We start from the raw sequence: 12,920 nt of genomic DNA on the forward strand, positions 1-12,920 counted from the left end.
AGTACCAGCAGATAAATCTAGCAGTGGCTGTGCATCAGTGCACTCCTTGTCAGATTCTTCTTGGATTGGGTAATTCACGATTTGACTTGATAACCCAGGCATGGTATGTGAAAAGAGCTCCATGGAGTAATCTGTAGTGTGGCCTGTCGCATACTTTACTTTTGGTAGGGGTGAAGGACACAAGGAAAGGTGTGGTTCCTGACCATGAGCCTCCAATGACCACTCAGTGCTTTTATTTTTTGAAAGTTCAGAAGAGGAGGCGATAGAGTTGGAGGCTGTGTCAGCAATGTAAGCCAAAACTTGTTCCTGAAGCTCTGGCTTTAAAAGCGGTTTACCTACTCCCAGAAAAGGGAGCCTTTGAGGCCTTGTGGAGCCAGACAATGATGCAGGCTCAACACCTCTTGCATTAGGTGCTATTGTGCTTTTGCCACTACCAGCAGATCCACCACCACCACCAACACCATCATTACCAGCTGGCAACCCACGCCCACTTCCACCACACTTCCTCACTTTTGGGAAAATGTACCCAAAATACCACCAGCAATATGGTACTGTAAAACAAGGTACAAGGTGCATAAAGTATTGGGGAGAATTTGAATCTCCCTACAGACTTGAGGACACTGAACTATTATCTCACGCCCAGTGTAGATTACACCTCAAAATAACAGGCTGAAATTGGATGGTGTATAAAATGTCTATATAGGACTGGGGAGAATTTGAATCTCTCTACAGACTTGAGGACACTGAACTATTATCTCAGGCCCAGTGTAGATTACACCTCAAAATAACAGGCTGAAATTGGATGGTGTATAAAATGTCTATATAGGACTGGGGAGAATTTGAATCTCTCTACAGACTTGAGGACACTGAACTATTATCTCAGGCCCAGTGTAGATTACACCTCAAAATAACAGGCTGGAATTGGATGGTGTATAAAATGTCTATATAGGACTGGGGGGAATTTGAATCTCCCTACAGACTTGAAGACACTGAACTATTATCTCAGGCCCAGTGTAGATTACACCTCAATATAACAGGCTGAAATTGGATGGTGTATAAAATGTCTATATAGGACTGGGGAGAATTTGAATCTCCCTACAGACTTGAGGACACTGAACTATTATCTCAGGCCCAGTGTAGATTACACCTCAATATAACAGGCTGAAATTGGATGGTGTTTAAAATGTCTATATAGGACTGGGGAGGATTTGAATCTCCCTAGAGATTTTAGCAAGCTGACAATGATGCTCTCAGTCCCAAGTATGGCAGCAGGCAGCCTAATAAGCAGGACTGCTGCACACAAAAGTGTGGAAAAATGAACGCTTGGTAACTGGGCAAAAAAGAGGATGAAAAGTATTTTTGCTTTTAAAAAATCAGCTTGCACACCAGTGTGAAAACAGCAATGCAGCTATCAGGGAGCCTTATAAGGCAGCCTAATAACCAACAGAGCTGATGCACCAAAATATAGCCTCCCCTTGCACTGCACACTAACTGGTGTGTTGTACAGGCAAAATCGCTACCAGCAGAAGCAGTTTTTTTGTATCTTCTTCCCTGCCTAAAGTTCTCCCTACAGAATCAGCAGCAACAGCAGCTCTCCTTATTCTGAGATCAGCAGAAGTAAGATGGCGGTCGGCATGCACGCCCTTTTATAGCCCCTGTGACGCCACACAAAGCAAGCCAATCACTTGCATGCCCTGCTCAAAGATGGTGGCGACCGATGCCTATGTCATCGTGTTGCCCACAGTGTGCGTCCTCCATCATTGGCTGAAAAAGGGCGCTGAAGCATCATTTGAAACGCGACTTTGGCGCCATGTTCGCCGACCTCATGGCCGACCTCTTGCTATGGTCGGGTTTCGTTTCATGAAACCCGACTTTTGAAATTGACAGACCAGTTTCGCTCAACTCTAGTGGTGACCGATGCCTATGTCATCGCGTTGCCCACAGCGTGTGTCCTCCATCATTGGCTGAAAAAGGGCCCTGGAAGCATCTTTTGAAACGCGACTTTGGTGCTCTGGTCGCCGACCTCGTGGCCGACCTCACGCTATAGTCAGGTTTCGTTTCTTGAAACCCGACTTCAACGAAAGTCGGCGACTTTTGAATATGACCGACCAGTTTCGCTCAACTCTAGTTATAGCAAAAAAAACTCCCAGAGGCTCACACAGGGAGAGCATGTGACTGTATATCCTGTTTTTCCTGTCTCTGTGTATGGAAGATGAAGCAGCCTGCTGCAGATTCTGCACAGATAGAGACACACGAATGATTTGTTCCTGATCTATTAAGCTTATCATGTATTGTTCCTGTTTGTTCCTGAATAAAGAAGCTCTGTTGTCACACGCTTGGAGAGTATCATGAATAATCCGCTGCCAACAAGCCTGAACTTTACAGTTTGGGTTCTCTCATCCCTACTCAATATGACTAGTAGTACAGGGATTCTTCTTTTCTCAAAAATTGAAGTCAGAAGTCAAAGGTAGAAATTGCAAAGAAATGCAAAGACAATGTTGCATTTTCATCTTGAGCTGGAGGAACGCTTAAATCAAAGTAACTCAATTTATTACTAAAAAGCAAAGAAGACTCAAATAATTACCATTTAGCTTGGCGCATAGTCACTTCTGGAAGCAAGGTTACAGGAATTACGAGACACAGTTTTTTTTTTAAATTAGAGCGAAACATATCCTACGGTTATTTCATCAAGTCATTTCCTTTCGAAGAGCATGTCATGCAACTTTTTGTCTAAAACGGCATTGCATGATACTTAAAATCCATAGATTAATCAACTTGTTTTTGCACTATACGATAGAAGCAATTGAAGCCACCACATCCCTTCTCATAATAGCACCTTCACTGTAGCTTAAAGAGAAGTCTATTGTTTCTGAGGATAATTGTCGTACATGTTCCACTTATTCCCAATGTACAAAGTGTTATAATCATTTGAATGGTTTCAGAAGCTCCATTGTTAAAGAAAATGAGTTTGTAAGAGCTGGGCGCTCTCAATCACCTTTAATCTAAAAGTGACAAATTAATACTTACTAAATGACCTTACTCTTTATACAGATAGATGTCCTTGGTGAATGGAGGCTCATTAGAGGATTAATACATTACATGTAAAACAAGACTTCCATAGAGAACTCAAGGAGCTGTCTCTGTGATTAAACTTCAGCATCAAGACAGATGACAGTGAGAATTTAATAGCGGGAGAAAAGTAACAAATCTTGCTCTATATTGGTAAAAATGGCTCAAGTATTTTAGGTTACAATGTCACGATCATCAATTACTACTAAGGAGAAGTTATGGAGGGCTCTTTCTTAAAACTACTTAACCTTCTGTAGAATACTAATGGTACAATTTGGATAGTAAATGACACTTTGAAACATTTATATATAAGGACAAAGTTCCCGATAATATTATTGGGATGTTTGGGTTATTATACATTGGAAACCCTCGGGGCATTGACTTTTATTATATAGAGAGATATGTGGATGTATTTGGCAGTATTAAGAATCCAGTGATTGGTGGGTACTTTGTAAGTTTTCTCATTAGGGTACTAACCAAATGTTAATTAAAATTACAAAAAAATTCTCAATATTCTCATTCTTAGATTGTTGGGTTGCTTTGTTTATTTATCATGTGGGGCTGAAAACATACCGGCAGGTAGTTATTAACTACTTGCTTGCTCTTCCGGCTCAGTCGGTGACTCTCTTGATTCCTTTAACCTCATGTCAGCAGAGGAGCTCTTTCTCTTCTGCTCGGTTCTGCTGATGGGGCATCACTGCCGTTAAGCTGATTGACAGCTGACTCTCTACAGTTAGGCAGTGGGGAGCCAGCTGTCAATCAGCATAACGGCAGTGATGCCCCATCTACAAAGCAGAGCAGAAGAGATGAAGTTATGCTGTCAACATGACTTCTCTGGAAGCAGGGGAATCACTGTAGGAAGCGATCCGTGACTGTTCTGAGCCAGCAATGATCAATGCTGGGCAGAACAGGTAGGTAGTTAGTAAGTTTTGAGAAAAAAAAACAAGCAAAGTCCCAGATAACACCTTTAATTGAGGTCTAGAAACAAGCTACAGGTACAAAAAAATCAGTACATATCCATTGTCACATCATAGAACAACAATAATATAATCAATAGAAATAAAGCAAATTGTGATAATCTCTGGCAGCAAACATATTTCTCCACCAGCACCAGTGGATTTGTTCTGTGGTGGGTGAACATGGGCTGTAAGGGGTGCAGAGTAAGCATGTACATCTAGGACATGGTGTGTAAGACAGCTCAAAGGACCCTATGCCCCATACAATGTCAGAATTGTATATAGAATATGACAACTATTTGGCCTTGTTAGAGATTTTTCATTGGGCCCAAGGTAAATTTAAAGGGAATCTGTCAGCAGATTTTTGTCATGAAATCTGACAGCAACATCATGTAGGTGCAGAGACCCTGATTCCAGCAACGTATCGCAGAGAAAAATTGATGAAACGTTGAGACGCAGGATAGTCCATATGGAGGATAAGCAGCCCCAATCAAGTTCCAAAGAAATTGAAGCCATCCTGCAGGCTCAGTGTGCATCAATGTCATTGTGGACTATCTGTCGACATTTGAATGAAATGAAACGCTATGGTAGGAGACCCAGGTGGATCCCACTGCTGACACAGAGACATAAAAAAGCTAGACTGAAGTTTACAAAATGTATGTAAGCCAATATCCTTTTGTGAAATATTCTTGTGGACAGATGAGATCAAGATAGAGCTGTTTGGTAAAGCACATAATTCTAATGTTTACAGAAAATGGAATGAGGCCTACAAAGAAAAGAACACAGTACCTACAGTCAGATATGGTGGAGGTTGAAAGATGTTTTTGCATTATTTTGATGCCTCTGACACTGGGTGCCTTGACTGCGTGCAAGGCATCACGAAATCTGAAGATTACCAAAGGATTTTGGGTCGCAATGTAGAGCCCAGTGTCAGAAAGCTGGGCTTGCTTCCTAGGTCATGTGTCTTCCGGCAGAACAATAACTTCAAACATACTTCAAGAAGCACCTAGAAATGGATGGAAACAAAGCTCTGGAAGTTCTGAAGTGGCCAGATATATGAGATGAGAGATCTTATAGGAAGAGACAGATTGCAGTTATTTATTTGAAAGGGTGTGCAACCAAATATTAAGTTGAGAGTGACAACAATTTTGACCTGTCCCTTTTTGGGGTTTTGTGTGAAATTATGTCCAATTTGCCTTTTTTCTCCAATTTTTTGTGTTACAATACATATAAACATGAGTATAGCATAATAATTTCTAGGAGATATACTTCATTTTCTGGAGCAATCTCACATTTTCAAGGGTTGTGTATGTATATATACAGTATATATATATATATATATATATATATATATATTTCTACCTTTATTATTTGTTACCAACAAAAGATTAACCATCAACACAACAGAGAAGTTTAGCAAAGACAAGATGCTTCATTGTTTGATTGTGGATGATAAAAGCCTATCTAATCTATTACCATCTGCTTCATACAATGATACAAAGATGCACAAAAAGAAAACAATCAATACAATAATAAAGTGTTATAAAATACTGGAAATATTTTTATTTCAGAATGTGAACCTGCTGTATGATTATCTTGTGTGTTCAAAATAGTATGAAAAAGAAAATGGCAGAAATGATTGGAATTTGCAGCTGATAAATATAGTGGCATTTATGTACCATTAGTTGTCAGGAATAAAAACACTTTGAACTTTCAGGAGAGCAGCAGTTCTGGGCTGCAGAAAATTAAGTAATGTATTCTATTCTAAAAGAAAACCAGTATAAAGGAAAATAGATACTAAAAATAAAAATACTAAAACCCGATGGGTTAAGCTCAAAAGGACCCAGAAAAAAATGGCAAGTTAAAAGAGAAGAAAAGCAAGTGACAGTGCAGTGTCAGAGCAGAAAGGCAGAGGTCGTTCCACCATGTGGATATGGGTGATAGAGTGGGGTGAATGCAGCTTCTATAGAACCTCTCCACTAAGTAATCATATTTTTTCCCTTTGAGTCTATAAATCATACTAATTATGTTTCTTGGCCTTTTTACAACTGCCAATTGATCACAGGCTCAAATCAGCACTATTTTGGTAGTGCAGGTAGGACCGCCATCAGTATAGTACTTGGGGTTTTGCCATCCGATGCCCGGACAGAAATGCTAAAAAGGTTACGGGTCACCACCACCTATGTCAACATGGCCTCCACAATTGATGCCAAATGTTTTCACTTTCATGAAATGAAGAATTCAGTCATAGGGTTGCGACCTCCCACTCTGCTACAGCCACCTGTCCCCTTTTCTATTCCCTTCTTCCTGTACCACAGCAAAGTATACTGTGTGGCCGCATGTGAGGAGCGGGAGACTGAGGAAGGAAGGAGGGAAGGTGAGAAAAATAAAGAAAGAAGGAACAATGTGGATAGATAAATAGATAGAGTAACAGACAGCACTGTGTACTCACAATTGCTCATTTTGCCTTTTTACTCACATAATTCTTCACTTTTCCATTAGGGCTATGACATCACATCATTAAAAATGGACTAGCTGAATCCTTCTAAGCTTCTATGTAAAAACAGGAGGTCATTTTTTTCTGTATGAGTCATAAGTCATTGCAAAGGTCCCTAGCTGGGGGAGAAGGAGCAGCTGGGTCAGGAGTTGAAGAGGGAAATGATAAATGCAGGGACAAAAGACTTCCTGTTTCTACATGGAGCAGAGAGAAGAAAATAATTAACTGGATAGAAAGGCAAAGTAAGCAATTGTAAGTACACAGTGCTACAATATAATAAGAGGATGAAACTGATGGAAGGAGGAGTGCTTCTTTAATGGGAATCTGTCACCCCTTTTTTGAGATATCACATAATGATATCATTCAATTGTGTGTCACATAAGGATTCTCTTAGTACTTTTGCTTCCCCCTGACCCCGCACCTTTCATGCATAAATACCGTTTTTATATCGGTTCAGATGTATGTAAACTGCCGCTGTCCGGTCCGCTGGGCGGGGCTTATTCACCTGCTCCCCCCCTCCCTGTCTTGCTCTACACAAGAAGAAATGCGTAGGCTTACATGTTACAGATTCCTACATTAAGCTTCAAGCAGAATACATATATTTTGTAACAAAAACTAATGGTAGCTATGCATTCCTGTCCTCCGGGTCTACGTAATCCAGGCCAAGGTGGGCAAAGATGTCTTCTTCAGTCCTGGCTTTCAAGAAAACTTTCTACAAAATAATAAAAAAATTAAAGTAATCATTATCATGTAGCAAATATACAGTTTGTAAATGTGTTATATGGTTTATAAGCCATGTTTTATGTATTAAGGTTGAATAACTGAACTAATGAAGGATGGGGCTACACAATTTATGCAAAGTGAATTCCAACATGACCCATGAAAACTCAGTGGATTCCTGCGAGGCACTTTTGTGTCCACAATCCTATTCAATTCATCAACCTAATGACTTACCCACATTTTTTTTTTTTACCGTGGGCTTAAAATCTATCAGGACTTGGATGTGACTTTCACCCCTGCACCACAATACCTACACAACTGGGGCAACTACATGTTGCTCACCCCCTACTACTAGGCTGAAACAAATTAGTTGCATCAGCTATCTACCAGGTTCACTTTAACTACTGTATACATTGTCACATAATAGCAATTATATAAGATCTAAAAATTAGATGTCAACAGGATTTTGATTATATAGTCCCTTTAAAAAAAAAAAAAAAGCTATGAACCAACATATTGCTTTATCAATGGAGCCCAGCTGCATGGGATCTTTCGCCAATCTTAGCTCTGTGAAATTCATAGAATAGTTACATAATTACATAGGTTCCTCCATCAATTACACATTTTTTTGTCACTAAATTATCTATAACCCACTATGCTATGTGTAATGAGAAAATCATCCAGCCCTTTTTTAAAAGTTGTCATTTTGTCTCCCATTACTAACTCTTCGACAGTCTGACTGCTCTAACTGTAAAGAACCCTTTCCTATTTAGCTGTCGGAATCACCTTTCCTCTACTCACAGTGAGTGCCTCCTGGTCCTTTGTAAAGTTTTTGGAAGGAATAAGTCATGCCCCAGTTCTTTGCACTGACCACACAGGTATTTATACATATAATTGAGATCCCCTCAGAGACATATTTTTTTATCTCTCGGAGGGACAACACATGTACTGAGTCCTAAATGCATTTATGGGATTGGGAACCTCTGGGAAGCAAGCAGTACCTTAGCTGTATTTTAAGATCTGTAATGGCAGGTCCACACCACATTTAGGCACTACCTTTGCACATATACTAGAATATTCTTCCAACCCATCAATAACCAACTGTATTTCACAAAAGTTTCTTGACTATTCACTTGACAAGTGTATATATTTATTTTTTGCCTATTGAAAAGCTTTTAGTCAACTATACAGGTGCTTCTCACAAAATTAGAATATCATCAAAAAGTTCATTTATTTCAGTTCTTCAATACAAACAGTGAAACTCATATATTATGTAGAGTCATTACATATAGAGTGATCTATTTCACGTGTTTATTTCTGTTATTGTTGATGATTATAGCTTACAGCCAATGAAAACCCAAATGTCATTATCTCAGTAAATTAGAATACTTTATAACTTCAGCTTGAAAAATGATTTTAAAATCTAAAATATAGGCCTACTGAAATGTATGTTCAATAAATGCACTCAATACTTTGTCGGGGCTCCTTTGGTACTGCATCAATTACTGCATCAATGCAGCGTGGCATGGAGGCGATCAGCCTGTGGCACTGCTGAGGTGTTATGGAAGCCCAGGTTGCTTTGATAGCAGCCTTCAGCTCATCTGCATTGTTGGGTCTGGTGTCTCTCATCTTCCTCTTGATAATACCCCATAGATTCTCTTTGGGGTTTAGATTCTCTATGGGGTTAAGGTAAGGCGAGTTTGCTGCCAATCAAGCACAGTGATGCTGTTGTTTGTAAACCAGGTATTGATACTTTTGGCAGTGTGGACAGGTGCCAAGTCCTGCTGGAGAATGAAATTTTCATCTCCAAAAAGCTTGTCAGCAGAGGGAAGCATGAAGTGCTCCAAAATTTCATGGTAGACGGCTGCACTGACTTTGGTCTTGATAAAACACAGTGGACCTACACCAGCAGATGACATGGCTCCCGAAACCATCACTGATTGTGGAATTTCACACTAGACCTCAAGCAGTGTGCAATGACTCTATATACAGTACTTTTCAGACTATAAGACCCACTTTTTTCCTCCTAAAATGTGGAGGAAAATGGGGGTCGTGTCTTATAGTCTGGATGTACCGGCTCTGGCTGTGGTGGGGAGGTGGGGGAGCGGGACCGGCGGCTGCGGTTAACTCCTGTGCCAGCTGCTAAAGAGAAATGAATATTCATTTCATTCCATACCCATGGGTGTGGAGGGCAATGAAAATTCATTTCTTTTTGGCATCCTGGTATGATTGGCCCTATCCCGTTCCTGGTATGATTGGTCCCATCCTTATCCTGGTATGATTGGCCACATCCTGGTCCTGGTATGCATGGCCCCATCAAAAAAGATAAAAAATAACAAAGCATTACACTTACCTTCCTTCATTGCCAGCAGCTGCTTGATGCTTGTAAGCAGCGCATGGCAGGGATGTCATAATCTGCTCGCAAGCAGAGCACAGCTGCCGGAATACTCACCGGCACTGTTAATCACAGAGAGCAGTGAGTATTTATTGCTCTTCAGTAGCGCACAGTGTCAGCCGGAACCTCCCTGCTGCTCCCGGCCGTCACTTGTGCTGATACTTAAGAGAAATGAATATTCTCCAGGATGGGGCCAATCATACCAGGATAAGGATTAGGCCATGCATACCAGGACTAGGATGGGGCCAATCATACCATGATAAGGATGGGGCCATGCATACCTGGACTGGGATGGGGCCAATCATACCAGGTTAAGGATTAGGCCATGCATACCAGGACTAGGATGGGGCCAATCATACCATGATAAGGATGGGGCCATGCATACCTGGACTGGGATGGGGCCAAACATACCAGGATAAGGATGGGACCATGCATACTAGGACTAGCGCACAGTGTCGACCGGAACCACCCTGCTGCTCCCGGCGGTCACTTGTGCCGATACTTAAGAGAAATGAATATTCTCCAGGATGGGGCCAATCATACCAGGATAAGGATGGGGCCAATCATACCAGGATAAGGATGGGGCCATGCATACCTGGACTGGGATGGGGCCAAACATACCAGGATAAGTATGGGACCATGTATACTAGGACTGGGATGGGGCCAATCATACCAGGATAAGGATGAGGCCATGCATACCATGACAGGGATGGGGCCAATCATACCATGATAAGGATGGGGCCATGCATACCTGGACTGGGATGGGGCCAAACATACCAGGATAAGGATGGGACCATGCATACTAGGACTAGCGCACAGTGTCAGCAGGAACCTCTCTGCTGCTCCCGGCGGTCACTTGTGCCCATACTTAAGAGAAATTAATATTCTCCAGGATGGGGCCAATCATACCAGGATAAGGATGGGACCATGCACACCAGGACTGGGATGGGGCCAATCATACCAGGATAAGGATTAGGCCATGCATACCAGGACTGGGATGGGGCCAATCATACCATGATAAGATGGGGCCATACATACCTGGACTGGGATGGGGCCATGCATACCTGGACTGGGATGGGGCCAAACATACCACGATAAGGATGGGACCATGCATACTAGGACTAGCGCACAGTGTCGGCCGGAACCTCCCTGCTGCTCCCGGCGGTCACTTGTGCCGATACTTAAGAGAAATGAATATTCTCCAGGATGGGGCCAATCATACCAGGATAAGGATGGGGCCATGCATACCTGGACTGGGATGGGGCCAAACATACCAGGATAAGTATGGGACCATGCATACTAGGACTGGGATGGGCCAATCATACCAGGATAAGGATGGGGACATGCATACCAGAACTGGGATGGGGGCCAATCATACCAGGTTAGGCTAGGTTCAGATTGCGTTAATGCAGTCCGTTCAATGCATAGCGTTGGCGGACTGCATTAACGCTACTCCCTGCTGCGATCGCGCTATGCAATCCCACTAGCACAGATGCTTCATCTACGCTAGCAGTGATGGACCTTCGAACGCTGCAGACCGCACCCGAGGGTCCATAGCAGAATGATGGCACATCGCTAACGCATGCCGATTATGATATGCATCAGCGATGCGCTCGTCTATAGTAGTCTATGGGTGCGTTAACACATCCGTTGCATAGCGTTAATGCCTCTAGGTAACGGATGCGTTAAATGCACCCCTTTAATGCAATATGAACCCAGTCTTAAGGATGGGGCTCTGCATACCAGGTTAGGGATGGGGCCATGCATACTTGGACATGATGGGGACCCTGCATACCAGTATAGGGATGAGAGTGATAATTCCTGCCAGGATGAGGATTAGGGGGACCTCTCCTGCCAGGATAGGGATGAGGGGGCACACATACCAGGATGGGGATGAGGGCCATGCATATCAGGATAGGGATAAGGGGGCCATGCATACCAGGATAAGGATGAGGGCCATTTGTATCAGGATGGAGATGAGGGGACCATATTTACCAGGATAGGGGATATTAAGTACAGAATTGACCACATTTTTTGTTTCAGCTTTTTTTTTCCTAATTTCCTCCTCTAAAACCTAGGTGCGTCTTATGGTCCGGTGCATCTTTATAGTCCAAAAAATACGGTAATATATGAGTTTCACTTTTTGTATCGAAGAACTGAAATAAATTAACTTTTTGATAATATCCTAATTTTTGAGGAGCACCTGTACTTGGAAATGTAACTGTATGCAAAAGAAAATATGTACCATATATATTTTGTACATTTATGAGGATATTTGTACTTGTACAGAAATCCCGGAACATGGAGGAATGGTTTTCTTTCAGACACTAACATGATTAACTTTATTCTTTTTTATTTCTAGTACAGTTTCATGTTTGGAGTCAATACTCTGGCACAGGTGTGGTATTATCGTTGGCATCTGTCTACATGCCCATTGAAGACCTTGGCATGAAACCAAGAACTTGCACAAAGTAGATGCTATACTGTTATATTGTTCACTTTACTTTTTTTTGCATTATTATTTTACTACAGTCTTATTCCACGTAGTGAAGGTGTTTATTTGATGATTACAATCAGTGCTATTCTTTACACTTTCCTAGCGGAGGAAGAAAATAATGATTGTGTGTCTTCATCTACATTTTTGCCATTTCGGAGCATAGCTTATAGCTAATCTCTAATCAGCATCAATCAAGCTTATATGAAATGCTAAAGAGCAGCTGGCACTCCCTTGTGTTCTCTGTAGCCATCAATTCCGTTATTTTAATGCTTGCAAATAATGCTTTTGTGGCTGTAAACATGACCATTAACTACACTTAGTGCAGAACAAATGCCCATGGAAAGCAATGTGCTCTGATTTGCAGCTTCCTATATTTATATGTTGACATTGATAATCAATAGCACTAAAACCAGCGGCAGCCGAACCAAGGACGTTTAGGCTATCATTAATTGAGGGATATTTTCCAATCATGGCTAATCAGTGCATTTAATGAGAGCTAGATACATGAGCGCTGTTCTCTTCATTCATGCTTCATCTCATATTAGCAGCATTTGTTACCTGTTTATTAACTCATTCATTCTTTTTTTTTCTACTTTTGGTTTTTCCACCATTTCTTCCAAGAGCCAAAACTTTTTTTTTTTAATTTTTCCATTAACGTAGCTGGATGTGGAATTTGCGTTTTTTTCTTTTCTGGACAATTATACTTTTGAATGACACCATACACCTTCCCAATATAGTGAACTGGAAAAAAGAAATCCCCAGTCGGGAAAAATGATGAAAAATGTT

The 12,920-nt window shown here is 41.5% G+C and overlaps 1 protein-coding gene across 1 annotated transcript in view; it reads right to left on the reverse strand.

Annotated features, from left to right (window-relative positions):
- Positions 1 to 5,298: 5,298 nt before the first annotated feature.
- The window catches only part of DNTT (DNA nucleotidylexotransferase), a 777,494-nt gene continuing 769,872 nt past the window's right edge, over positions 5,299 to 12,920 (reverse strand). Inside the window, exon 11 of the mRNA XM_073546529.1 lies at positions 5,299 to 7,234. Coding sequence (XP_073402630.1) covers positions 7,148 to 7,234 — 87 coding nt within the window. The 3' untranslated portion in view covers positions 5,299 to 7,147. The remainder of the gene's footprint in view (positions 7,235 to 12,920) is intronic.

This window comes from Dendrobates tinctorius, unplaced genomic scaffold, assembly GCF_039654945.1.
Source record: "Dendrobates tinctorius isolate UK_male_01 unplaced genomic scaffold, ASM3965494v1 ptg000147l, whole genome shotgun sequence".
Taxonomy (NCBI): domain Eukaryota; kingdom Metazoa; phylum Chordata; class Amphibia; order Anura; family Dendrobatidae; genus Dendrobates; species Dendrobates tinctorius.